The sequence below is a fragment of the Camelus bactrianus genome, chromosome 2, assembly GCF_048773025.1.
Source record: "Camelus bactrianus isolate YW-2024 breed Bactrian camel chromosome 2, ASM4877302v1, whole genome shotgun sequence".
Taxonomy (NCBI): Eukaryota; Metazoa; Chordata; class Mammalia; order Artiodactyla; family Camelidae; genus Camelus; species Camelus bactrianus.
Genome location: NC_133540.1, coordinates 127,709,910 through 127,733,792, shown reverse-complemented (window position 1 = coordinate 127,733,792; position 23,883 = coordinate 127,709,910). Strand labels below are relative to the sequence as shown.

Sequence of the window (23,883 nt, the reverse complement as noted above, 5' to 3'; positions counted from 1 at the left end):
ACAAAGTGAGAAGACTATACACATGCTACATAGATGAACATCCCCAAGTAAATTGAATTCTCTGTGGTGCAGAAACTCTAACACCTCCAAAAGGCACATTCTACTTCTGGTCTACAAGGTGGGCCAGAGTTTTTAAAAGGGAAGATGTCCCCAGATTTTCAGGTAGGTTTTCCCAGAGAAGATAGAAAAATTGTACAGAGTTCACCTCAAAGCCTGAACCCTTTTCTCAAAGAAACATGGTTCTTTAGAAGAGTTGAACATGCTATGAGAAAACGCTCACCCCATCAAAACTTTAAATCAGTGAACCAAAACAGAGCCAAGTAAAACAAACAAACAAACAACCCCGTCCAATTTCCCAGCCATTTCCAACTGAACCTTCCTGCTTCATTTTCTTCCAGACTTCCAGACCCTACTGGGTTTCCACCATCTCCCTGAATGCTCCTTCCGGGTATCCTCTACTCATTCTTAGCTGAACCAGCTAAGTTTACCTGTTTCTGCTAATGCCCTTTCCACTCTGACATTTGGTACAAAATTCCTTCCCCTTCCTAGCTCCAAACTTCTTTTGTACAGGGAATCACTTTGCTGACCTTCCCCCTCTACCCTTTACTCTCCCAAACGCATTCTTTTGTCCAGTCTTTTTTCCACTTCAATATCTGCTGTCATCTCTCGTCCATCCTTTCCTCAGTTCTCTCTTCTCACCCCTCACCCCACTTCCTCTCCCTTCTCACTTCAGAGAAGTGACTTGGTCTAAGCTACCTAAGTCAGAGTCACTGGTAGAAACAAAAGTCCTGATCTCCCCAGCCCACCTTTTCACCGTCCAGCTCTGCCTCCTTACCTTTGCAGCCCTCACAATGTCCAGTAACACACACTGCAAACAGTTTGATTCATTACCGCTTAACCTCTCCAAAGGGCAAACACATGACCCTTACCAGAAATCTTCCTGAGAGGAGGCAAAAATGACTTGGCTACAAAGCAAATAATTTGATTCATTACCACTTAGAAATCTGTCCGAAGTACAAAGGCATGACCCTTACCAGAAATCTTCAAGAGGGGAGGCAAAAATAATTTGGATAGAATGTACCGGGGGTAAAAATAATCAGAAATGACAGCTCTGTTAGCGTTAGTGTTTCCAAACGAGTCTCCAAAAGAACAATGACTTCGTCTTTCTATATTCCCGGCACCTAAGCAGTGCCCGGCACGTAATAGGTGCTTAACTAAGCTCGTCTGCTACGCAAACGGAACGACAGGCGAATGAATGAGAGCAGCGCGCCTCGTACAGAGCCGGGCACCGAGCAGCAGCTCAAAGAGGAAGCGGCTGCACAGGCAACTCGGTGAGAGGCGCGCTCCAGAGGGGCCCCGGCTGGGGAAGCTGAGGCGCCGCCGGCCCATCGACACACGCGGGAGACCGACACAGGTCGTCCCCGGTCCCCGCACGCCCGCGGCCCCCGCGCGCCCCGAACCTTGGTGTCCACGTCGGCCAGGCAGTCCCTGCGGAACTGGTCGAAGAGCCCCTGGCTCTTGAGGTGGTTCACGATCATGGCCACGAGTTGCGGGTCCCCGGCGCCGGCTCCCGCGCCGCCCGCCCCGCCCGCGCCCGGGCCAGCCCCGGGGCCGGGAGGCGGCGGCGGCGGCTGCGGCTGCGGCGGAGGAGGCGGCGGCGCGGGAGGCGGCGGCTGCGGCTGCGGGTTGGTGGCCATGGCGGCCTGGGCCGGGGAGGGCTTGGGCCCGGGCGGGCGGGCACTCCTGGGAGGCGGCGGCTGCACCGGTCCCGCCGCCTGAGGGAAGCCAACGGGATGTTGTTACGGAACCAGCGGATCCGGAGCAACCCCGGAAGTGAAAGGGAACCGGGGGAAGGGAGGAAAAGGCGGCGACAATAGCAACCAAGTCCGGCGACGGGGGCCGGGAGGGGTCATTTCCCGCCGCCGCCAAGCGCGGGCGCCCTCGCTAGGCCGGGCTGCGAAGGAAGCGGCGGTGAGAAGCCGAGCGGCACCGAGAAGCTCGCGCGACTCCCGGGGCCTGAGGGCCGTCTGGGCGCCAGCTCGGAGCCGGCCGGGGCCCGGGAGCGAGACTCGGGCCGGGTTCCAGCCACGGTGGCGTTTAGGCCTGACGCTCTTGCTCCGGTTTCACCGGGCAGTCGAGATCCGTAGACATTTCTAATGCGAACCATAGGTAGAGCTGCTTATTCTAAACTCGCCCAACGCGCCTCGTCCTCAGCCTGTGATCCTGCCCACTTTTCTTCCAGGCGGGTAGCTCCAGGGGTCTCTCCTCCCCACCCCACCCCGTTTTCCCTTGAGCATCCCCTTAGTCCCCGAGTGTGCCTGTGGTCTAGAACCCGACTCCTCCGACACCTTCTTCCTAACGGTGAAGGCAATACCGATAAGCCTTTAGTTTTTAAAGTTTTGCTGTATTTTTGTTTGATCAGTAGGTAACGCGTATTAGCACGCATTATGTGCCAGGCGTGGCGTTAAGAACCTTTACCTGCATTAATTCTCCCAGTCTTCAGAACAGCTCTAAACTAGGTCTTACCAGTATCACCAATTTGCAAATCAAGAAACTGAAATCCTGGGGAGATTACATAAATTATCCAACAGACAGCAAACTGCCTGATTCTGGACTGAGTTATCTTTAAAATTCTATTACAAAGCAAAATAAATATTACACATTTTCATAATTAGTCAATGGAATGTAAAAGTTATGGGAAAATGCATCTCAGTGAAATAGATTTTGTTGCTTTTTAAAATTCATAGGTCTGTGGATGAATATGTCTTATTGCTAGAAGGGGAAGGATTGAACATAATTTTATTTCTATTTCTAGTTTTTATGGTTGTATGCCCTGAGAAACTGTGTTCATATAAGCAAATACTATTCCTGGGAACAGAGTTTTATGGTAGCAATCTCACTCAAATGTTTTAATCTCGGAAAATTTGATTTGATGCGCTTTGAGTTGACTATTCAATTAGGCCCTTCTTCAATTTTGTTGAAAGTAAAGAATTGAAAGTCAGCTGACTTGCCAAAGTATTTGTTTACTTAGGGCTGGGTTACATAAGCCCCTGGGGTATAGGGGCAGGAACCCCAGAGGAGGAGAAAAATTGTGATGGAGGGGTAGGTGGGAAGAGAGGGACAGAGGCCTTCTGGTGAAGTGGGACATATCAGTCACCTTAGTTATTCGTACTTTATGTGACAGGAGAGTTCTGTGTGGATAATCAGAAAGATGAGTGTGCATCAGAAGCTCCTGGAGGGCTTGGTAAAACACAGTGCTGGCCCCATCCTCAGAATTTCAGGTTTGGTAGGTCTGGGGCAGGGTCTGAGACTTCTCATTTTTAACAAATGCTTATGGATCACCATTTGAAAAATATTGGACTAGACTAACTATGCCCCACAGGCCTAATCTGGTTTACCTGTTTTTATAAGTAAAGTTTTATTGGAACATAGCCGCACCCATTGGATTTGCTTTGTTTCCATTGTCTCTGGCTGCTTTTGCTGCAAGGCCAGAGTTGAGACCGCCTGACTTGCAAAAGTGAGCTTTACCATCTGGCCCATCACAGAAAAAGTCTGCCAGCATCTGGACTAAAAGGAGGCAGCAAAGGTGTGGTTGTGAGACTTTGGAGTTGAGAAGCCTGTATTCAAGAACTTCTGCCGTTCCCTAGACTACAGGTTGCTTCTCTGAACAGTGGAGATGATGTCTAATTCACAGGGTTGTTGTAATGACTAATGGCTTTAGGGGAGGTGTTGGATATACTGAGACACAACTCTAAAATATGAATTTTCTCATCAGTGTTTAAGGACTCTGATAGTCATTTGTGGTGCCCTTAAGTGATTGGTTGCCTTTTTGTTGTATTTTTATTCCATGCTTTCTAGTTTCAACGTGTTTTTTTTTTTGTTGTTGTTGTGTTTGGAAGAGGATACTCCTTTTATGCAGATAACTACTTTTTCATATTTCTTTGCTTTTAAGATTTAAACTTATGCTAGTGATAACAATAAGATTTACAAAAGTAAGATTCATTATGAAGTTAAGCATCCAGTGTCTATTAATGTTACTGAGTTGCTGGTTATTTTGACAGTTGGGATGGCAATATATCCAATAGCTTGAAATAAAAGTTACTCCTTTAAAGGCTTGTAAAAATGAAAGGAATTTTGCATTTTAAAGAGTTAGTCTTTGATTAGATTGTTTTTATTTAAAAAATGGCCATGTGAGAGTGTGTGTGTGTGTGCGCGCGCGTGCGTGTGTGTGTTTACTGAGTAGTCTATCTAGATGGTATATGGTGACCTGAAAACTGAAAGCTCCAGGAATGAAACTAGAAAAGTTAGAAATGCAAGAAGATCTGAGGAAGTGATGTGATATCATCTGAATAACCCAAATCCAGTCCAAGTCGTCTGGGAAGAAATTCTGAGAGGGATGAGAAAATAGTGATTATAACCAAGAAATTATATCCATAAGTAATGAAATTATTCTACCTCTGAATAAAGAATAATTTCAGAGGGGAAATGGCTGGCAGAGCATCGAGGAAAGGAAGGGATCCCCAGCGCCTGGAACTGGCGTTGTCTATGGAAAACACGCATTTGCTAGTAGGCACCAGCCATTTTGTTGATCTAATTCATTCTTTTCTGACTCTGTGGTCGTTAGACAACCTTTGGGTCCTGTTTGGCTTCACATTTGGCTTTGCCTGTGGAAAGAAGAAATGCTGTTCAGCAAATATAGGAAACTCCACAGGTGATTATCTCTCCCCCCATGGATGACTTTTATGCACACAAGGCTCTAAAAGCTTGGTTAATGGTAAAATCACTTGGGATTCAGATCCATTCTTTGTATGTATTGATATTCACCTTCTGACCTTGCAGGTCTGAGGTCTGGGCCCCACACTGAGGTGAGCAAATTGAGGTATCTCTGTGGGGCCATTCTGGATGTTCTGTCTCGGGTAACATCACATTTATTGGCCTTGTTTTAAATCTAAATTTAAATCCCACAAGTTCCTTGTAGAAAATGAAGAAAACCCAGAAGTTTACTGATAACAGCTAATTGTCTAGTCTAGAGATAAACCCCCTGATACAAGCTGCACCAATTAGAACTATCCTGGAGATTTTGGAAAGTATTCGGTGTCCCTCTCTGGTGGCCACACCCGATGTCTGGAGTAGTCAACCACCAGATCCTCTGTGGATAGAGCCAGTCTGTGGAAGGAAAAATATCTGACAACCCACAGAGTGAAGCACAGATAAGAGATGGATGACAAAGTCCCTGCCTGTCCTCCGCAGGTTCCTGCAGCCCAGTTATTCTCGTCCTTATCCATCCTTTGACCATGTGAAACAAATACCAAAGAAACATTCAAACTAGTAAAAATTCCTGTTGTTTAATATGGAATATGCCTTGTTATGCTGATGTGAGGGACTGTGAAAATGGGTGGCATGTGCACAGAATTCTAGTGAGTATCAGTACTGGTCACCGTCTCCCGCTGGTAAACAATCTGAACCTTGGCTTGACACTTCCTACTAGTCCATGCTGGCACACCTCAAAACCTCAATACAAATCTGATATTCTGCACGCCATCTGGAGAGAAGCGGGCAGGGCACAGCCACTCAAGGAATGACAGACAGCAATTAACACCAAAATGGTGGAAGATTCAACTCCCAGTAGGGTTTGAGGATTGAGATGGTGGGAGGTTTGACTTCTAGTAGAACTTAAGCTTCATTATATGCTCCTTGTAACATATTAGCATGATAAATAACATGCCCGCAGGTGCCATGACAGCCCCAAGGCTAACCACAAAAAGCCCAAGAGTGGGCGGTGGCCCAGTTCCTGGGAATCTCAACCCCTTCCCCAGGGTAGTTGGAATGGTCCCACCTGTAGGCCTGTGAAGCTACTGAGCCCATAAAAACTGGCAGCACCACTCCTGGCCGCCTCTTCTTCCCTCATCTTTGGAGACAACCTGCACTCTGTCTATGGAGTGTGTACCTACTTTTACTCTAATCTCAGCACCCAACCCCCTACACCTCATGGCCTTTCTCTTGCCCTCTGAAACAGCCTACACTCTATGCAGTATGTATCTCTCTAAATAAATCTACATTTACTCAACTGTGGCTTGCTTTTGAATTCTTTCCTGCATGAAGCCAAGGACCCACACTTGGTGGGGCATGTCCCAGGGACCCAACTGAGACCTGGGACACAACTGTCTTCATGCCCCACATCTGTTTTTCCTGCATTACTTTTTCCTATTAGTGCCTCTGTTACTCCAGGGGAGCCATGAATTTGGGGGTGGGAGTGGGGAACAACTCTCTAAAAGTATTGTCAAACGAAAGTTGACATGCCACATGCACAGTGAGGCCAAACTGAAATGGAGTTTGCAGTAGAGGAAGATTTACTGCAGGGCTAAGCAAGGAGAACATGTGGCTGGTGCTCAAAAACCTGAACTCCCTGATGGTTTCAGGGGAGAATTTTTATAGGCAACATTTAGGGTGAGGGTTGCAGGGTGTGTGATTTTTTCCTGGTTGGCGGGTGGTGAGGTAACAATGCAATGTTCTAGGAATCTTGTGCTCAGCCTGAGGTTACTAACCTCCACTTGGGAGGGGGCCTTAGTTCCCACAGAACTCGAAGATACATTGTTATGTATATTCCTTGAGGAGGAACCAGGACCCTGCTTTACCCATGGAGTTGAATCTTATGTCTCAAGAGATATCAGAGTTGGTTGGAAAAATAGAAGAAATGCTCACTTGTTGAAAGAAAATTGAATAAAAATACTCATCAGTAATTCTTTCAGACAATGAGTACTGAACTGATGATCGTACATTTCTGGATTTAAGTAAGTAAGTAAACAGCCTTGCTGTTTTCTAGCTTTATGACTGTGGGCAAACCGTTCAACCTCTCTGTAACTTATTTTCTTATTTGTAAAATACAAAGAATAACAGACTTACCATGAGGTTTTGGGAAGACTGACTGAGATAACTCATTCATTCCTTAAGTATCTGTTGGGCTCCTACTATGTGCCAGGAAATGTTCTTGGTGTGGGAGAGAAAGCAGACAAACCGTTTCCCTACCAGTGCTTCCATTCTAGTCAAATTAGCTGGTCAACAAATAAACAAATGCACAAATAAAATGTCAAGCTGGGGTAAGTACTCTGTCTAGGATGAAGTAGAGTGATTCCATGGAGGTTGACTGGGTAGCAACTCTCAGGTTAGGGAGAATCATTCTCAGATCTGAATGCCACAGTGAAGCTGGCCGTGAGGAAATGAGGTGTAGCTGGTGCTAAGGTCCTGGGGCAGGAATCAGCTTGATGTGTTTGAGGATCAGAAATAAGGTCATTGCAGCCAGAGGATACTGGGCAAGGGACAGAGTGGTAGCAGATGGAACCAGATCACGTAGGGCTTGGACAACAAGGATAGGAAATGTGTTTTGTCTTAAGTGCAATGAAAAGCCCCTGGAGAATTTTAAGCTGGTGAATGACATGATTTCACAATGGATGTAAGGTGTTCACCACTGATCCTGGCACAGGGAAAACACAGTGTGTATCAGCTGCTGTTACCTTTTCATTTAATCCTCATATCAATCCTCTGTTACTGTGAAAGGAAATCATTCCAAACTTGATCTGGGGCAGAACTTTGTGGGCTGATGTGATTTTCAGCCTCTTTGGGAAGGATCTAGCATTCCTAATAAAGCTCCAGAGTATTTTTCTGATGGACTTTAAAGCAATTTAGATTCCTTCTGGGAAGTCATATTGACTGCACACCGCTCTTGTAGTTTAGATGTGCCCAGTAACCCTTAGCCAGGTATGCAGAGCTATGGCACTCTCTCAGCTGTGAACTTTCCTGATAACCTTCAAACCAGACATTCCTCTCCTAAAACTTTAATTGAGTAGTGTTTAAGTCACTTTTGCTTTTTCTCCCAAAGATCTTTGAACTATCTTTTTTTTTTTTTTTGAGATCTTTTCTCTTGCCAACAAACTTGCAATGAAATGTGGATCAATGTTTATACTCAGTTCATCCCAGAAACTGCTTTGACAGTGTCAGTAATATGACCCTCTACAGACAAGGAGACTGAGCCTTAGAAATGTTAAGTAACCTGGTCAAGGCCACAGTTTTCCAGCCAAGGCCTATGCCCTTAAGCATTCCAGTGTACTCCCTGCAGGAAGACCAAACTCAGCATAAGCCAGTGTTCTAAGAAGAAAAGCAATTCTGAACCTAAGCGATGGCCCAGTCCCCAGGCATCATATTTCTTTTATTGCAGCCTCATTATCGTGTTTTATTTTATATTGATTTTTAATGACAGGTATTCTGTGGTTCACTGTGACCTCCCTTTATTCCCCCCAAGATATGTGTGTGTAGTTCATCTCCAATCCCACTCTGCTTTTTGATTTTTAAGAGTTCTAATTTGTTCTTTCACTAATTGAACCCAATCCTAACAAGAATAGACTTTTTCTCCAGTTTGTCAAGATCTACAGAATCTATTCTTCTGGTCTTGGATGTCACCTACTTGAATCTTCAGTCTATCCAAGCCCAGAGACTTAATTCATTAGTGTCTGTGACTCATGCCAAACACATGAACAGACTGTGTGAGTCTGCCAAGCTGAAGTAAACAATGCATTTGCTCTTGTGAGAAAAATCCTGAATGAAATCATTGAAGGATGCTAAAACACTCTGGGTTATTTCAGACTGGAGGATGGGAGAAGTCCCTACTTCTAACTAACAAGTATTAGTTTCTTAGAACAAAATTGATTTCATGGGTGTACTGGAACCAGTTTAAATAAAGTTATGTTAAATTTTCAGGAAATTTGTGAAGTAGTTGATGCCAAGTTGTTACCAGAGAGTAGGTTCTTGTCTTGTCACAGAAAGAATTCAGAGACGAGACACAGAGGTCGAGGGTAAAGTGAGGATTTATTAAGCAATAGTTTGCTCTCAAGTGGAGAGTGAGTAGACTCAGGTGAGTAGCTGTACTGAATTTCTTTGGCAAGCTGATTACATGAGCTGTAAAAATGAATTGGCAGAATATTCATTGGAGAAGGAGGGGTTTGGAGCTGTATTTCCTGATTTTCATCCCAGCTCCACCTTCCCGAGGGAAAGAGGGATTCTTGTCCTTTTTTAGTCTTGATTAGAAGTGTCATGGAGTTAGTGCATGATAGGTACTTCTAATCTGCAAGGCTAATTTTATTGTAATGACAGCATAATGAGCAAAAGGTTATATTTGGATGTCAGAGATTCTTGCCTTATCCCACCTTTCTTTGTCTGCCTCCAGGACACTTGTCAACCCGAAATGTGTGGTTTCTTATCAGTCTGTAGGTTCCTGCTTTTTGTTGTCTGCCCAAGGGCTCCTGTTGTTCACAAGATGTGTGGTTTCCTGCCATTTGGCCCATGCCCTGCTTTCTCTGCTCATTTCTAGCTCTCTGCCTGCTCTAAGAAAGTCAATAGCTTGAAATTGGCTGGAGTATTTATATTACAAAAATTGGCAAATGCCACACATCAGGGCTTTCTTACACCACAGAGCCAGCTTTTGAACACCCAGCAGCACACCTCACCACTACAAGCACCCTTCTGGCTCATGGTTTTCTTCCACCTAGTTATAGAAGAGGAGGGCATGGAAAGAGAGTGGTCCTGTTTCCAAGACAGGTTTTGTGAAGGAAAAGCTGGGCTGGTCTAAAAAGATAACTCACAAGTCTAGGAATGTGAAGGAGAGGCTGGGCTGGTCTAACAAGATAACTCACAAATCTAAGTATCGGAATACTGATTTGAGTTCTGCTGGACTAACTTGTGAATCTAAGTTAATTAGTGTTGGTTTGCTTTTCATGTTGTTTTGCTAGCCAGCTGGATTTTCAAAGATATATATCTGGCTTTGGAATGTTGGTTTGCTGCCTCCCTGCCTCCGCTTTTGTGATAATGATGCTGCTAAAGCTGTTCCATGCCTACTGGCTGAATACCCCAAGCTTGTACTTTACCCTATAAAACCTCATGCGCACGTCTTGGAGGTGCTCAGAGCTTCGGAGCAGAAGCCCCTCTGAGCCCGCCGGCATAATACATCTGAGTACTCCAACCCTCCGAGTGGTGCTTGTTTCTTGGCGGGCCCGTCATTTCCGTAACAGTTTTTGGCTGGCACTTGGTTTCCTGCCTGCATTTTTCCCTGTCACATACTCTGTCAAGAGTTCTATAAAACAGACCCCACATTCTTAGCAGAGATGAGGTTCACCATTATTTTACCCTCAGGTTTAATCCCATATCCATTACCACTTGCTCTGTGACTTGTGCTGGTCAATTATCCACATCTCTAGACCCATTTCCTCATCCCTATAATGAGGATAATATTGCTAACCTCATAGTCTGTTTGCAAGTGTGTATGGGGTAAGGGAGGTTACCCATGAAACGTTTTGCTTAGAACTTGGTGAATTGTAAGTTTTTCATAAGCGGTATCTCTAATTAAAATGACATTATTAGCCAGTAGGTATTCACTGACACTCACAGAACTCCTGCCCTTGAGGCTCTTGTTAAGTGCCAGTGTCTAGAGGCCTCGTATCTCTGGTCCAAAGCCTTGAATCAGCCTGGCTCGCACATTTCACCCACAAGGTGGCGTTCCCTTTCTGCCTGTGCTTGTTAAGGCCGGGAGCCCTGGCACAGGGCTTGTAATCCAAGCCACACCAGCCATACCCTCTCTTTCATTCAGTGTCTGCCTCCCAGTGATACCTCAAGTGCATCGAACTTGACGATCTTTTTGGCTAGAAAGAAACAGGAGAAAGAAACCCTTCTTGAAATATGTTGATTTGGCCTGTATGACTTTTCATTGACATGAAGAAGAAGGATTTTGTGTCTCTGTGGAAAATCTTCCTTTTTTTTCACTGCAAGGATGCTTTTAACTGGTAGGAAGCTGAAGTCTTTGTGAGGTTCTTTCTGGTTCCTTTTCCCTTTGTCAAGAATCCTCAAGGCAACATGATAGAGTGAAAATCAACATGGGGCCAGCAATCAGACAGACCTAGATTTGACATATGATTCTGCTGCTTATTGGCTGAATGTTCTTGGGCTACTTATTTGAATTTCTAACTCTTAGTTTCCTAGTCCATACAATGGGGGTGTCTGTCTGTCTGTCTGTCTATCTATCTATCTTGGGTTAGTCCTGTACTTCACAATCTGCTTCACATTAGATTCATTTATGGAAATTTTCAAAAACAGTTGATTCCTTGGCTCCAGTTCAAAAGACTGATTCAGTTGGGCTTGGTTTCAGCCCAAACATCAGTCTGTTTTAGCACTTCCAGGTAATTCTATGTGTAGTGAAGTTTTAAGAACAGCTGAGATCCTATTATTAAGCCTCTCTAGGCCTCAGTTGGCTCACATGCTCAGAATCTGAAAGTCCTTGGACCTCAGCAGCTCATACAAATGCAAAATGAGTCTCTTTTGCCAACGGCCACTTTGTGACTGTAATCTTTGACCTGTTCAGATTAGCAGACAGTGCAGTCTCCCTCACACCCACTTCTTGTCTTCAGAGGCTGTTCCTGGGAAGCCCAAGAACCCCTACTGTTGTTCTGCAGGTGAGGAGAACAACACCTAGGACCCTTGTCCCCTGCTGAAGCTGGGCAGTCCCTGTGGTCGGGAGAAATGTCAGCCCTTGCCACGATTGCACAGAGAGCAGCGGGCGATGCGGCTTCTCCTGGGTCACCCTCAGTCAAGGATGTTCATCCCTCCAGTTGGCCTGGATTGTCAGGGACAGGGCCCATCAGGGGTCAACTCTTTCATTTCACACAAAAGCAGACATTTCCTTAGGCACAGCCCAGCACCCTGAGAGCCGTCTCATGAGGCGAAGGAGCATCTCCTCACTGCCCAGAACCAGCTGCTCCTGTGTCCTTTGCCTGGGCTGCCCAGCCCACACTCCTCCCTCTTGATGAACTTCCTCTTGGAAATCCTTTTTCTTCTCACCATCTGGCCTCAAGTGGGCCCACCCTTGTCTGTCAGATGTGTTCTAATAAGTGAAGTAAGTAGATAAATACCAGACTCTTCTCCCAGCAGGCTCCTTGGCCCACCACGCAGGCTCACATATGTAAAAGGATGCATGAGAGAGGGTTCATATCAATTTACTTAGCAACCTCTTCTAAACCCAGGGCCTTCCCAAGTTCCACCTCCACCAAAAAAAAAAAAAAAAAAAAAAAAAAAATCCCTTCCCCAGAATCAATGGGTAAGGATTCATTCACTTTGCACACGTGTCAGAGGGACTGCTGAAGTGATTATTTCCATGATAAACAGACAGTTTGCCCCAAAAGTATGTTCAGGTTTTCACCATGGGTACAGAAGCCACATAAAACAACCGAGATAGCAGTGTCCTTAGTTTCAACTAATTCTAGGATTCAATCTCCTCTGGACAGTCCATCACATATAGATGGGGTTGACGTGAATGGCAACCTCACAGGGTGGCTGAGGATAACAAGTGAGAAGGAGAAAGAACAATTTCTAATGTCTTATTTTTTTCTAATAAAATAGTTTTTTAATAATTTAAAAAAGATTTTGTGGGGAGGTAACCAGGTTTTATTTTTTAGAGGAGGTACTGGGGATTGAACCCAGGACCTCGTGCGTGCTAAGCATGCACTCTACCACTTGAGCTATGCCCTCCACTGTAATGTCTTACTATTATCACTGTTGCTGGCTATGCACATCAGCATCTAAAGAAAGTTGCCACTTTGGACAGTGGGTACCTCAGGACCAAGTTATCTCCCCTCCTCTTCCTGCCCCTGTACAGTAGTCAGTATAAGGGTCCGGAATCCTGACCAATGCAACCCGGCAGTCCCAGGTTCTCACCCTGTCACCAAAAAGTCGCAGTAGTTGGAGTAATGGAGCCTCTCCACTTAAATGCAGGGCTGTGGGCCCAAGTGTTGCTTGCTGTCTCTCTCTCCTGCTTTGGTAATGAGAACAATTCAAGAGAGTAACTTTTGATCAGGTGGCCTTTGAGTTGCTTCTTGAGCTTTGGTTTTCCTCTGAATAGACCCAAGTGTCTTCAAGAGGTTAGGAGAAAACTGGAGAATGTCTGGCTTGAGCCATGTTCTCCAACATACTAAACCCAAAGCCCTGAATATTGCAGCTCTTGGGGACTTGCCTGGCCTTTTAAAGAAGTGCAGTACAGGATCTTGATTCTCATGTGGTTCCTTGAGTCTGCTGTCTATTTTTCAGGAATCTGAGAGGAAGGAGGCTTATAATTAGCACTCCTAAGCCTAGAACAGTTCTTCCCCCTGAAAGGCTAAACACTTTCGCCCTGGGGTTTTAGTGACCACTGACATTTTAAGAAATGTGTGCATGTCTCTCAAAGGAAGGTCAGTTTGGGGGTCCTCCTGCAGTTACTAGCTATGGATGATCTGGGTCTGATTACCTAAGGGGCCAGCTTGTCTCCCTTATGGATGGTCATGAGACATACTCTGGAGATGGTGCTGACTGGGCTCAGTGGTTGACTGGATGGAGCAGGAAGGGAGGGGGAGATAATCTGCTGGATGTTTCCTTTAGAGCAAACACTGGCCAACTATAGCCAGCAGGTCAAATCTATCCAGTTTTTGTTTTTAATTTTTATTTTGAAATAAATTAAGACCCAATTGCTACCTGTTTTATAAATAAATTTTACTAGGATGTTACCACACTTATTTGTTTATAGATTGCCTACGGCTGCTTTCATGATACAATAGCAGAATTGAGCAACTGAAACAAATAATGTATGACTTGCAAAGCCTAACATTTGTACCATCTGGCTCTTTACAGAAGAAATTTGATGGCCCCTATGCTAGATTCAAGGATGCTTCTCACAACTGCCTCAGTTTCCTCCTGGCTGCAACCCAAAGGCCACAAGACCCCACTGAATCAGAGAACTCCAGGGTTAGGAGGCATTAGTGGGCTTCCAGTGAAATTTCTCATCTGAGGCCAGAATCTCCCAAGGATACCTTCTCAAGACATCCCCTGGAGGCGAAGGCACACCACTGCCTGCAGAGGCCAAGTCACCTTCTTTGGGAAGTTCTTGCTGCTGGTAAATCACTCCTTACACAGAACTAAAATCTGGTGGAAAAAAAAGAATTTGTTCAGGTTTTATTGTTTATAATCCCATCTCCAGCCTTTGGAGGAGGAAGACACTGTCACCAGCAAGATGGTCTGCGCTGTCTGTCTTGTGTGGGGCGGCACAACGGGTGGGGAGGAGACCTGCAGAAACTGTGGTGCTCTGCGTGGAGGAAGATGCTGGATGCCTCTGGAGAGAAGAATCCAGAAAAGGGATGCTGGAGGGGCATGGCTGAAGGGGAGGGGTGAGAGAGGACCTGCAGGCTGGGAAGGAGACAGAAGTGTGGGAGCTGTCTCAAATTATTCTTCAGTGCTTCTGGAGTAGGACTTGAGTGTGTGGGTGTGTTTCTAGATGCTTCAAGCCATTGAAATGTCCTTCAAGGATATGGTCCAGGTGCATTTGAGTTGTGTCAGTTTCCCTGAGGTTCCCATAAAACAATCTCATACCGTCAGTCCCAAGAGCTTTCAGACCAAGCAGCACCATAGCCATAATGATCCAAATCCCACCTCGCTGTCTTCCTTCCTGGCTACAGGTTTCCTCTTCCCTCACCTCAAAGGTTGCTTCAAACCAGAAGGCATGGAAGGAGAGAGAGGAGGCGGGAGACCATGCGCCATCTCTTTGGCCCAGGGTAGAAGGTTTTCCAGGGCACAGAGTAAGGCACAGATCTCCAGAGCTATGTTAGAGGTCCCGTATTCAAGATCTATACCTGCAATAATTGTGTGTGCAAACTTTTGTTACCATTTCTCTTCTTTGTGCCTTAGTCACTTCCTCTGTACAACAGGAGGCTGGGGCTAGGAAAGTGCTCAAATCCTGCTTGTTGCACTCGAGTGTTCTACAAGGGGGCTTCGGAGGCGTGGGGCAGGACACGCCACAGTGAGGATGCTAAGGGGCTGGGTTTCCTGGCCATCCTACTCAATTTTCATCTAAGCATCTCTGTGCTATCTATTGGGTAGACTGGGATTTCTTAAAATCTGTTAATACTAAATTTCTGCTGCTAAAGAAATAAAAAGGCTAGAATCCAGTGAACTTTATCTGTATTTCTCTATGCTGTAGTGCATGTCTCACTAGACGGATTCATGCTGGGTTGTTTTTGTGATACGTGGATGAACATTATTTTTATTGAGATATACTTGACATAACATTATATTAGTTTCAGGTTTACAACATAATTATTTGATATATGTATATATATGCAAAATGATCACCACAGTAAGTCTAGTTAACATTCATCATTATAAATAGCTATAATTTTTCTTCTTGTGATAAGAACATTTAAGATTTACTCTCTTAACAACTTTCAAATATACAATACAGTATTGTTAACTATATTCACCACACTGTATATTACATAGTCAAGATTTATTTCTTTTATAATTGGAAATTTGGAAGTTTGTACCTTTTGACTTCCTTGACCTTTGTTGTTCACCCCACCTCACCTCAGGTAACCACCAATCTGTTCTCTGTATATGGGTTTGGTGGGGTTTTTGTTTTATTTTTTTTAAGATTCCACTTAAAAGTGAGATCATACGGCATTTGTCTTCGTCTGACTTATGCCACCCTGCAAATGACACGATTTCATTCTTTTTAACTCTGAATAATACTCCATCGTGTATACGTACTACATCTTTTTATGAATTCATCCTTTCAGGACACTTAGGTTGTTTCTATGTCTTGGCCATTCTAAATAATGCTGCAATGAACACGGAGGTGCATATATCTTTATGAGTTAGTATTTTTGTTTCCCTTGGATAAGTACCCAGTAGTGGAGTTCCTAGACCATATGGTAGTTCCATTTTTAATTTTTTGAGGAATCTCCATACAGCTTTCCATGGTGGTTGCACCAATTCACATTCCCACCAACAGTGCATAGTCTTCCTTTTTCTCCACATCCTTGCCAACACTTGTTATTTCTTGTCTTTGTTTTTTCTTCCAGTTTTATTGAGGCATAATTGACATACGTGCTGTAGCAGTTTAAGGTGTCCAGCATAACGGTCTGACTTACATACATAATGAAATGACTGCCACAATAGATTTAGTGAACATCTGTCATCTCATATAGATTTGACGTTAAAGAGATAGAAAAACAATTCTTTTCCTTGTGATGAGAACTCTTAGGATTCACTCTCTTAAGGACGTTCATTTATAACATACAGCAGTATGAATTTTCTTTATCACATTGTACATTCTATCCCTAGTACTAATTTATCTTATAACTGGAACTTTGTACCTTTTGACTACCTTCATCTAGTTCCCTCTTCTCCTGAGCCCCGCTTCTGGTAGCCACAAATCTTATCTCTTTTTCTATGAGTTTGTTTGTTTGTTTCTGAGATGTAACTGCCCCACAACACCGTGTTAGTTCCTAGTACACAACATAGTGATTCAGTATTTCTATACATTTCAAAATGATCACCATAATAAGTCTCATTGTCATCTGTCTCCATACAAAGATGCTGCGTAGTTATTGACGATATTCCCCACACTGCGCTTTTCATGTCTGTGACTCATGTATTTCGTAACTGAGAGTTTGTACTTCTTCCTCTCCCTCACCTAGTTCTCTCCTCTCCCCACCCCATTCCCCTCTGGCAACCACCTGTTTGTTCTCTGTATCTAGGACTGTTTCTGTTCAGTTGTATTTGTTCATTTGTTTTGTTTTTTAGATTCCACATATAAGTAATATCATATCGTATTTGTCTTTCTTTGACTTATTTCACTTAGTACAGTACCCTCTAGGTCCATCCATGTTGTCACAAATGACAAGATTGCATTCTTTTCAATGGCTGAGTAATTCAATGTCTAAAAACACTATGGAAAAAAATATATACAGTAGAATATATATATATATATATGATGTGTATGTGTGTATATATATACACACATACACATCATATATACACATCACATCTTCTTTATCCATTCTGTTGATGGACACTTGGGTTGCTTCCATATCTTGACTATTGTAAATAATGCTGCTATGAACATGGGCTGCATTAACTTTTTGAATTACTGTTTTCATTTTCTTTGGATAAATGCCAAGAGGTGAGATTGCTGGATTGTATGATAGCTCTATTTTTAATTTTGTGAGGAACCTCTACACTGTTTTACATAGTGGCTGCACAATGTACGTTGCTACCAACAGGTCATGGGGTTTCCTTTCTCCACATCCTTGCCAGTACTTGCCATTTATTGCCTTTGGATAATAGCCGTCCTGACAGGTGTGAGGTGAAATCTCATCATGGTTTTAACACTTAAAATTTTCATAGTTACCATGTTTATTTTAATATCTATAGGGAAAATCAAACCAGCACATCAAGTGTATGATTTTATTGATCTATAGCTAAGAATGAGGTCAAATGTAGTCAAATAAGCGGGTTATTTAAAGGAAGAGAAGAGGTAAATAATAGGATCAGATAGGAATATGGCAAATATGATTGACATTTGGGAAGACTGGCAAAGTGGCCTCTGCACCCCTTCTGGCTGTGACATTCTAGCATTCTTTCCCTTCCCAGTCTTTCGTCCTGTTTCCTCTGCTTCCCCAGGAGAGAAAACATTGCAGTGTGTATTTTTAGGCTAAAAAATAGTGGCCCTGACATGCCCGAGGTCGGTGCTCACTGGGTCCTCTCGGTCCTGCTCTGCAAAGGGTTCTTTTTTGTCAGGGAGCAGCTCTGTTTGCCCACCTCTGGTCTCTGATGAGGTACATGAAGCCGGCAGGAAACAGACCAAATTGAGAGCAAGAAAAACAGGCAGAGCTCTGCAGAAAGTGCGTGGCTGCACTTCATGGGATTAGCCAAGGGGCTCTTTGCTCCATTAGCAGAATGCATAATGGGCTCGTGTTCGAAAAAGCAAATCTGCAGAATTAGCAGCCAATAAATTGTTAGTCTTACAAACTGTGGATTCTGTCTTGCTCATTTTAAACCGTCAGACCTCACTTACTTTTCTGTACTTCTTGGCATGAAATCATTTCCAATGTTCTCTTTTTAACTCACTCCTAATGGTATAATGCATGTCTATTTCCTTTTTCTGGATTCTGGATGATTCTGTTTTCTAATGTTAGACGTGCACTGTGTGTTCACAGTTGATGAAGTGGGCATGCCATGGTGGACAGACCTTAGGTATTAGACAGACCTGGATGTGAACTTGATTTAGCCACCTGTGTTCTGTGGACTGGCGTTCTGTACTTAAATAAGCTTGGTTCTCACTTTCTTTGATTACTCAACAAGAATTTTGCTTCTTTCCTAGGATTTTTGTGAGGATTTAAAAGATGCCATAAAAACAACAACAATAAAACACCTAACTTGAGAATGTTGAGTTTTAGATGTTAAATAAATGTCAGTTATTCTTCCATTTTTACAAGCTCGACAAGTCTTTGGACTAGATGCTACAGACAAGGCAAAGATGAATGTGAAATAGGTCAGGATGGCAAATAGGTTTTATTTCATATGCCAGCTCTCAGAGAGCGCTCTGCTTCAGGGAGAGCTGTGTGGAGATGGATTTTAAGGCTCAGCAGGGAAGAGTGTCACAGTTGATTAGCCCTGTCCTCAGGCTCAGGAGGGGGCAGTGGGGGACACGAGCATCCTATGTTTGCCATCACTGACACCAGCCCTGCTTTGGGGAAGTCAAAGCTAATGGAGTGTGAAATTCCTGGAGAAGCACAAGGACAGGGGTAGGCACTTGTACATATGTTATGTCTGGAATCCTCTCAGCCAGCTGGAGAGGGATGAATGATCAGTCTTACTTTATAAATGAGGGAATGGAGGCTCAGACAGGCTAAGTAATTTTCTCAAGGTCTTACAAAGTAGAAAGTGGTGGGAATGAGATCTGAACCCAAATCCATCTGATGTCAGAGGCCTTTTGTTTGCAGTTACTAACTTTTTAAGCTGAGATATTCAGATAGAGTCTTTTTCCTTTAAAAAAAGATAAGGTAAAATGTGAATACTTTAAGGTTTGTCCAAGTGCACTAATCTTGAGTGTCCAGCTTGATGAACTTTTGATTACATCCGGGTAATTTAAATACACCTGTATCACCATCAGTAAGACAAAGGTATAGAACTTTCTCACCTTTCTAGAAGGTTCCTCTGTGTGCTTTCCTAGTCAATAATCTCTCCACCAAGAGCTAACTATTCTTCTGACACTAAACAACATTAACTAATTTTGAGTATTCTTTAGCTTCATATAAATGGAATTATAAAGTAATTTCATTTTTGCATCTTGCTTCTTCTTTCAAAAAAATGTCTGTGAGAGTCATCTATGTCGTGGCAGTAGTTGTTTTTTTCATTGCCGTGTACTACTCCATTGTATGAATACACCACGATTTATCTATCCATTCTCCTCTTGGGGGACATTTGGGTTGTTTGCTGTTTTTGGTGTTGTGAATGAAGCTGTAATAACCATTTTTGTAATGCCTTTGGGTGGACATATGCTCTTATTTCTCCTGAGTATGTACTTAGTAGTGGAATTGCTGGGCCATAGGTTAGGTGAATATTTAACCTTAGTAGACATGAACCTTTGCCTTTTCCAGTGAGAGCTATACCGTATCAGGGGCCAAGGTCTTCTTGATCTTTGTTACATCCCAGAACCCACAGCAATTCCTGGCTCAGAGTCAGTGCCAATGAGTACTTTTTGAGTAAATGGAAGTACTTGCATATTATGCATCTTGGTTCTTGGCTTTGTTTTGGAGGCTACCATGTTTCAGTGAATGGAAAGGTCAGAATCTGTCTCCCTGTGCCCAGAATCCCCCTTTCAAAACAAACGTTTTATAATGCTTCCTTAAATGTCTCAAAATGAAGTTCACAGATAATACAACTTGTCTACACATATATTTTGTTTTTAATCAATGTGATGTCCTAACTTTTATGCAAAGGAAAAATAGAAAGGAAGTAATTTATAGTAAGGTAATGAGTATTTTGATATACAAATAGCTGGGGACTTCTACACTGAAGACATATTGAAATACACAGATTCTCGCAATTGTACAAATGATCAGTACAAATGCAAAGTGAGAGAGAGGTGCAAATTTCTGGTAACTCCTATTACAAATTCCATTGTTGTCAGTGATATGATCTTCCAAATGGCAACCAACGCTTGGCAAAATTTTTCATAAAAGAAAATACAGTCTTCCCTCAATTTGAAAAATTCATTGTATATTAAAACTGTATAAGAATGCTTTTTTTTTTTTAATGTAAAATGACGTTGGGGTCTAGGTTTAGAAAGCTTTTCAACAAGAAGAATGTTTTGTGGGATATATATGGCATGAAGCATATTCCTCAATGGACAGGACTGTCCCAAGCATCGTATAGGGTGTCTACTCTTCTTGGTATTCAACCATGAAATGCCAGTGAGTGTCCTTTTATCTATTCCTACAAATTTCCAAAACATTTCCACCCCCAAGAGAGAATCATGGTTCTAACTCAACTCTTTCATTTTACAGGTGAGGGAATCATTCCTTTGAAAAGGGAAGAACTGCCTCCTGGATCTCCCAGGGACTTAGAGGTTCATTCGTTGTGGACAACAATCTCTTGACTCCTTAATCTAAATCAGGGTTAGTTCCACCACAGCAATTGGAACTGGGTCTTTGAGTCAAATAGGTGGGCTCAAATCTTGGCTCCGATCTTAGGCAAATTGTTTCATCTTTTTGAGCTTCTGTTTCATCATCTGCAAAACTGAGATTAAAAATAACATTTCCCTCAGAGACTTGTGAGGATCAAGCAAAATTATAACTATAAATTCCTGGCACATAGTGAGATCTCAATAAATGGTAGTTATTCTATTACTCCTTTAAAGCTCATTTATCTAAGTTCTCACAGAAATTGGTATATCCTATTCTGGGAGAACTCCATTTGAATTTTTCTCTGCAGAGAAGCACTTGTGTATCTTTTTTTTTTTTTAATTGAAGTACAGTCAATTACAATGTGTCAATCTCTGGCGTACAGCATAATGTCCCAGTCGTGCATATACATACATATATTTGTTTTCACATTTTTTTCCATTAAAAGTTATTACAAGATATTGAACATAGTTCCCTGTGCTATACAACATAAACTTTAAAAAAAATCTATTTCTATATATAGTGGCTAACATTTGCAAATCTCAAACTCCTAAATTTATCCCCTCCTACCCTCTTTCCACTTATTTATCTTTATCCTTTGTTTCCAGTGATCCAAACAGTCCCTTTCCAGGGCTAAGTGTCCTTCTAACCCCCTCCACACCAAAGCTGTCCTAGGCCATAGTCAAGGACAAAATGCCTTGGGCTAAGTAGCTCAGAGCACCCAGACACTTTGGCTTTTGTTAAAGAATGGAAGAAGAAACTTTGGGGCTGCAAATGACTTGAAAAAAAGGGAAGAAAGACGATGAAATTTTGTGCCAGATGCACGGTGAATGGTCTATCTCTTTTCACTCTATCAACACCTGTGAGGTAAGAATTGTTTATTACTACCTCCGCTTTACACATGAGAAAGTGGGGACTCTGAGCTGGCCCTTCCTTGAAGTCACACAGAGCCAAGACTGAAATAAAGCTTGATAGACATTCTCTCAGTGTGGGTTCTTTCAAAATCAGACCCCAAGGTGAGGATTTGGGTGCAAGTAGTTTACCTGGGAGTTGTTTTTATTATCAACTGTTGCCTCTCAGCTCTGATGCACCCTTCAGTATATGGTCTGTGATAAAGAATTTCTCCTTGACATGAGTGTGATGCTGAGCTTTCTCAGTGGAGGATGCTGGAGGGATGTTGCAGGAGGAGGAGGGTCTCTGGCTATTTCTGTGCCAAATGGGTCTCAATTATGGGTGTAGGGACATTCAGTGGAATCTATCCATAGACCAAAAGGCAGTCCTTCTGCAACTTTTCAGCCTTGATGTGATGATAGCCTTTGTGTAGTCCCCTCAGCGTGGAAATCAGAACCAGCAGCACCCCTCACACGGTCTGAAGGGCTCCCCTCCCCACTGGCTCCCAGACTCCACATCTCTACCATCAGTGCTGCTCCCCCACATGCACTCTGGAGGGTGAATTCTTGCTTGCAGCACCTCCAGACCAGCTCCAGCCTAGCCACAGCAGCAGACCTCTCCACTATCCAGTGGGCTGAACCACACCTGCTCCAAAGATGTCTGGATGCCTCCCATGTTTGTCCTTCCATGGGCACTTAGCTTAAGCCATAGGCTGCCTTGTAGATTTTCCTTGTATCTTATAGTTACTCTTTATCGTAGTTAATGGTTCTCTGTATTACATCTCCTCTGTTTAAGTTACTGTGTGTTTTGTCTGATTGGACCCCGACTGTCCAACAGGGGGAAGGCAAGAGAGTGGGGAAGAGAAAAAAGCCAATAAGGACCGTGTCAATGAATGAGCCACTATTGTCCATATCTGGGACTCAATCACACTGGTGTTCCTTTGAGAGTCTGGGTACCACACACTCCAGCATTGCCCCAACAAGAGGCAAAAGGTCTGGATGTTTAGCCACCAACTTCTGTTCCTTGTTGATTAAGGGTTGCTTTGGGCGACTTTAACTCCCTGACACTTTTGTCCTGCCCTGCATGTCCAGACATTCCAGAGCATAATAACGTAGCCAGAAAAAGCCCTCATGTAGAGGGAGACAGATCCTTGAAGGTTAGCTCTCTGAGTGCCTGGTGACCTCTAGGGTGGGCCAAGGGGATGTGGGTGGCCATGATGTGTCTACTACAGACATGTAAGATGCCAGGCAGCAGAAGGAAATTGGTCAGCTGGAGGCCCATGAGTGGCTCAGACTGATTCAGGGTGAATTTTCTGGAAAAGCCCAGTTGCAGAAGATCAAATGTTTTCCTGACTGGTATAATTTAATTGTACAGTCAGTGTTTGCTGTGGATAACCAGGTTTTTCTTTGACCTTAACAGTCTCACTGACTTGCTACCTGCACTGGAAGACACTGTTTTCTAGCCGTTTCGAATATAAAAAGCCAAACCTGACTTTCATGAAGAGCTGGCAGCCCTGCCGTTTTCAGGAGGTGCTGAGTATCCAACCAGCAAAAAGGCATTGGTGTTTGTGTTTTCTCTCTGCCCTTTACAAGAGTATTTCAGCTAAAGCAAAAGGCTTTTTTTCCTTCACCTTGGGTGTTTTAATAGAAATCTTGGTGACATTAAGCCCTTTTAATACTGAGCACCAACTTCTAAAGTTCAGTGACGACAAAGCTCTGTTCTGCCAAGGAACGCGGTGGGTACCAAAGTGATGGATTCTCATTACCAGGAATACCGGAATAAAAATACAGTCGGAAGACAAGTTTATTACAAAGGGCCACGGACGGTGTCTGTCTGTGGGAAATGGGCTGAAAGAGGTTATTTTTATATTAAGTTTTTTAAATCATTCACATTTTGTGGTAATTTAATCAATTGATATGGTTTCACAACTGCTGTTGCGTTCTTTCTGCGTTTAAAATATTCAGTGAAGAAAGAACAAGGAAACTTATTCCTGAAATGGAAAGCTCTCCAAGACGGGTGTTAAGTGACAAAAGCAACATGGTGAACAATATCGAGTAGCTAACTATGGTCTGAGAATGAAGGAAAAAAGATTATCTAGTCACCTTTGCTTAGGTGAAAATCTACTGAAAGCATCTAGGCATGGGTAAAGAGGGCAGAAACCAGAAGTGAGAGTTTTCTGATTTATGACTTTTATATTGTTTTGATTTTACAATCACATCATTGCATTTCCTGTTCAGATAAATAGATAACCAAAGCCCAGTGAAGAACATAATCACTGGAGACTAAGCCTCTGTTCTATGATCATTTTTCACAACCTTTGAAGGTAGCTTCAGATGGGAAAACGCATTCCACGAAGTTCAAATATCTGCACAGAGTGATTCCTTTGCAAACATTTAGGGCATGAGTGCTTTTATCTGATCATGGACGATTTTTTACATCTATGCTGCTATTTACCACACAGGCAGCA

At 43.2% G+C, this 23,883-nt stretch overlaps 1 protein-coding gene and 1 long non-coding RNA gene across 2 annotated transcripts in view; one reads left to right on the top strand and one right to left on the bottom strand.

Moving 5' to 3' along the window:
- The window catches only part of BOD1L1 (biorientation of chromosomes in cell division 1 like 1), a 48,680-nt gene extending 46,870 nt beyond the window's left edge, over positions 1-1,810 (bottom strand). The window contains exon 1 of the mRNA XM_045508739.2: positions 1,461-1,810. Within this exon, the coding sequence (XP_045364695.2) occupies positions 1,461-1,697 (237 nt within the window). The 5' untranslated portion in view covers positions 1,698-1,810. The remainder of the gene's footprint in view (positions 1-1,460) is intronic.
- A 7-nt stretch (positions 1,811-1,817) lies between these two features.
- LOC123613688 (uncharacterized) lies at positions 1,818-20,995 on the top strand. Its single transcript, XR_012501532.1, has 3 exons — positions 1,818-1,971; positions 13,696-20,315; positions 20,409-20,995. It is a non-coding gene; the product is annotated as an uncharacterized LOC123613688 (long non-coding RNA).
- The last annotated feature ends 2,888 nt before the right edge of the window (positions 20,996-23,883 follow it).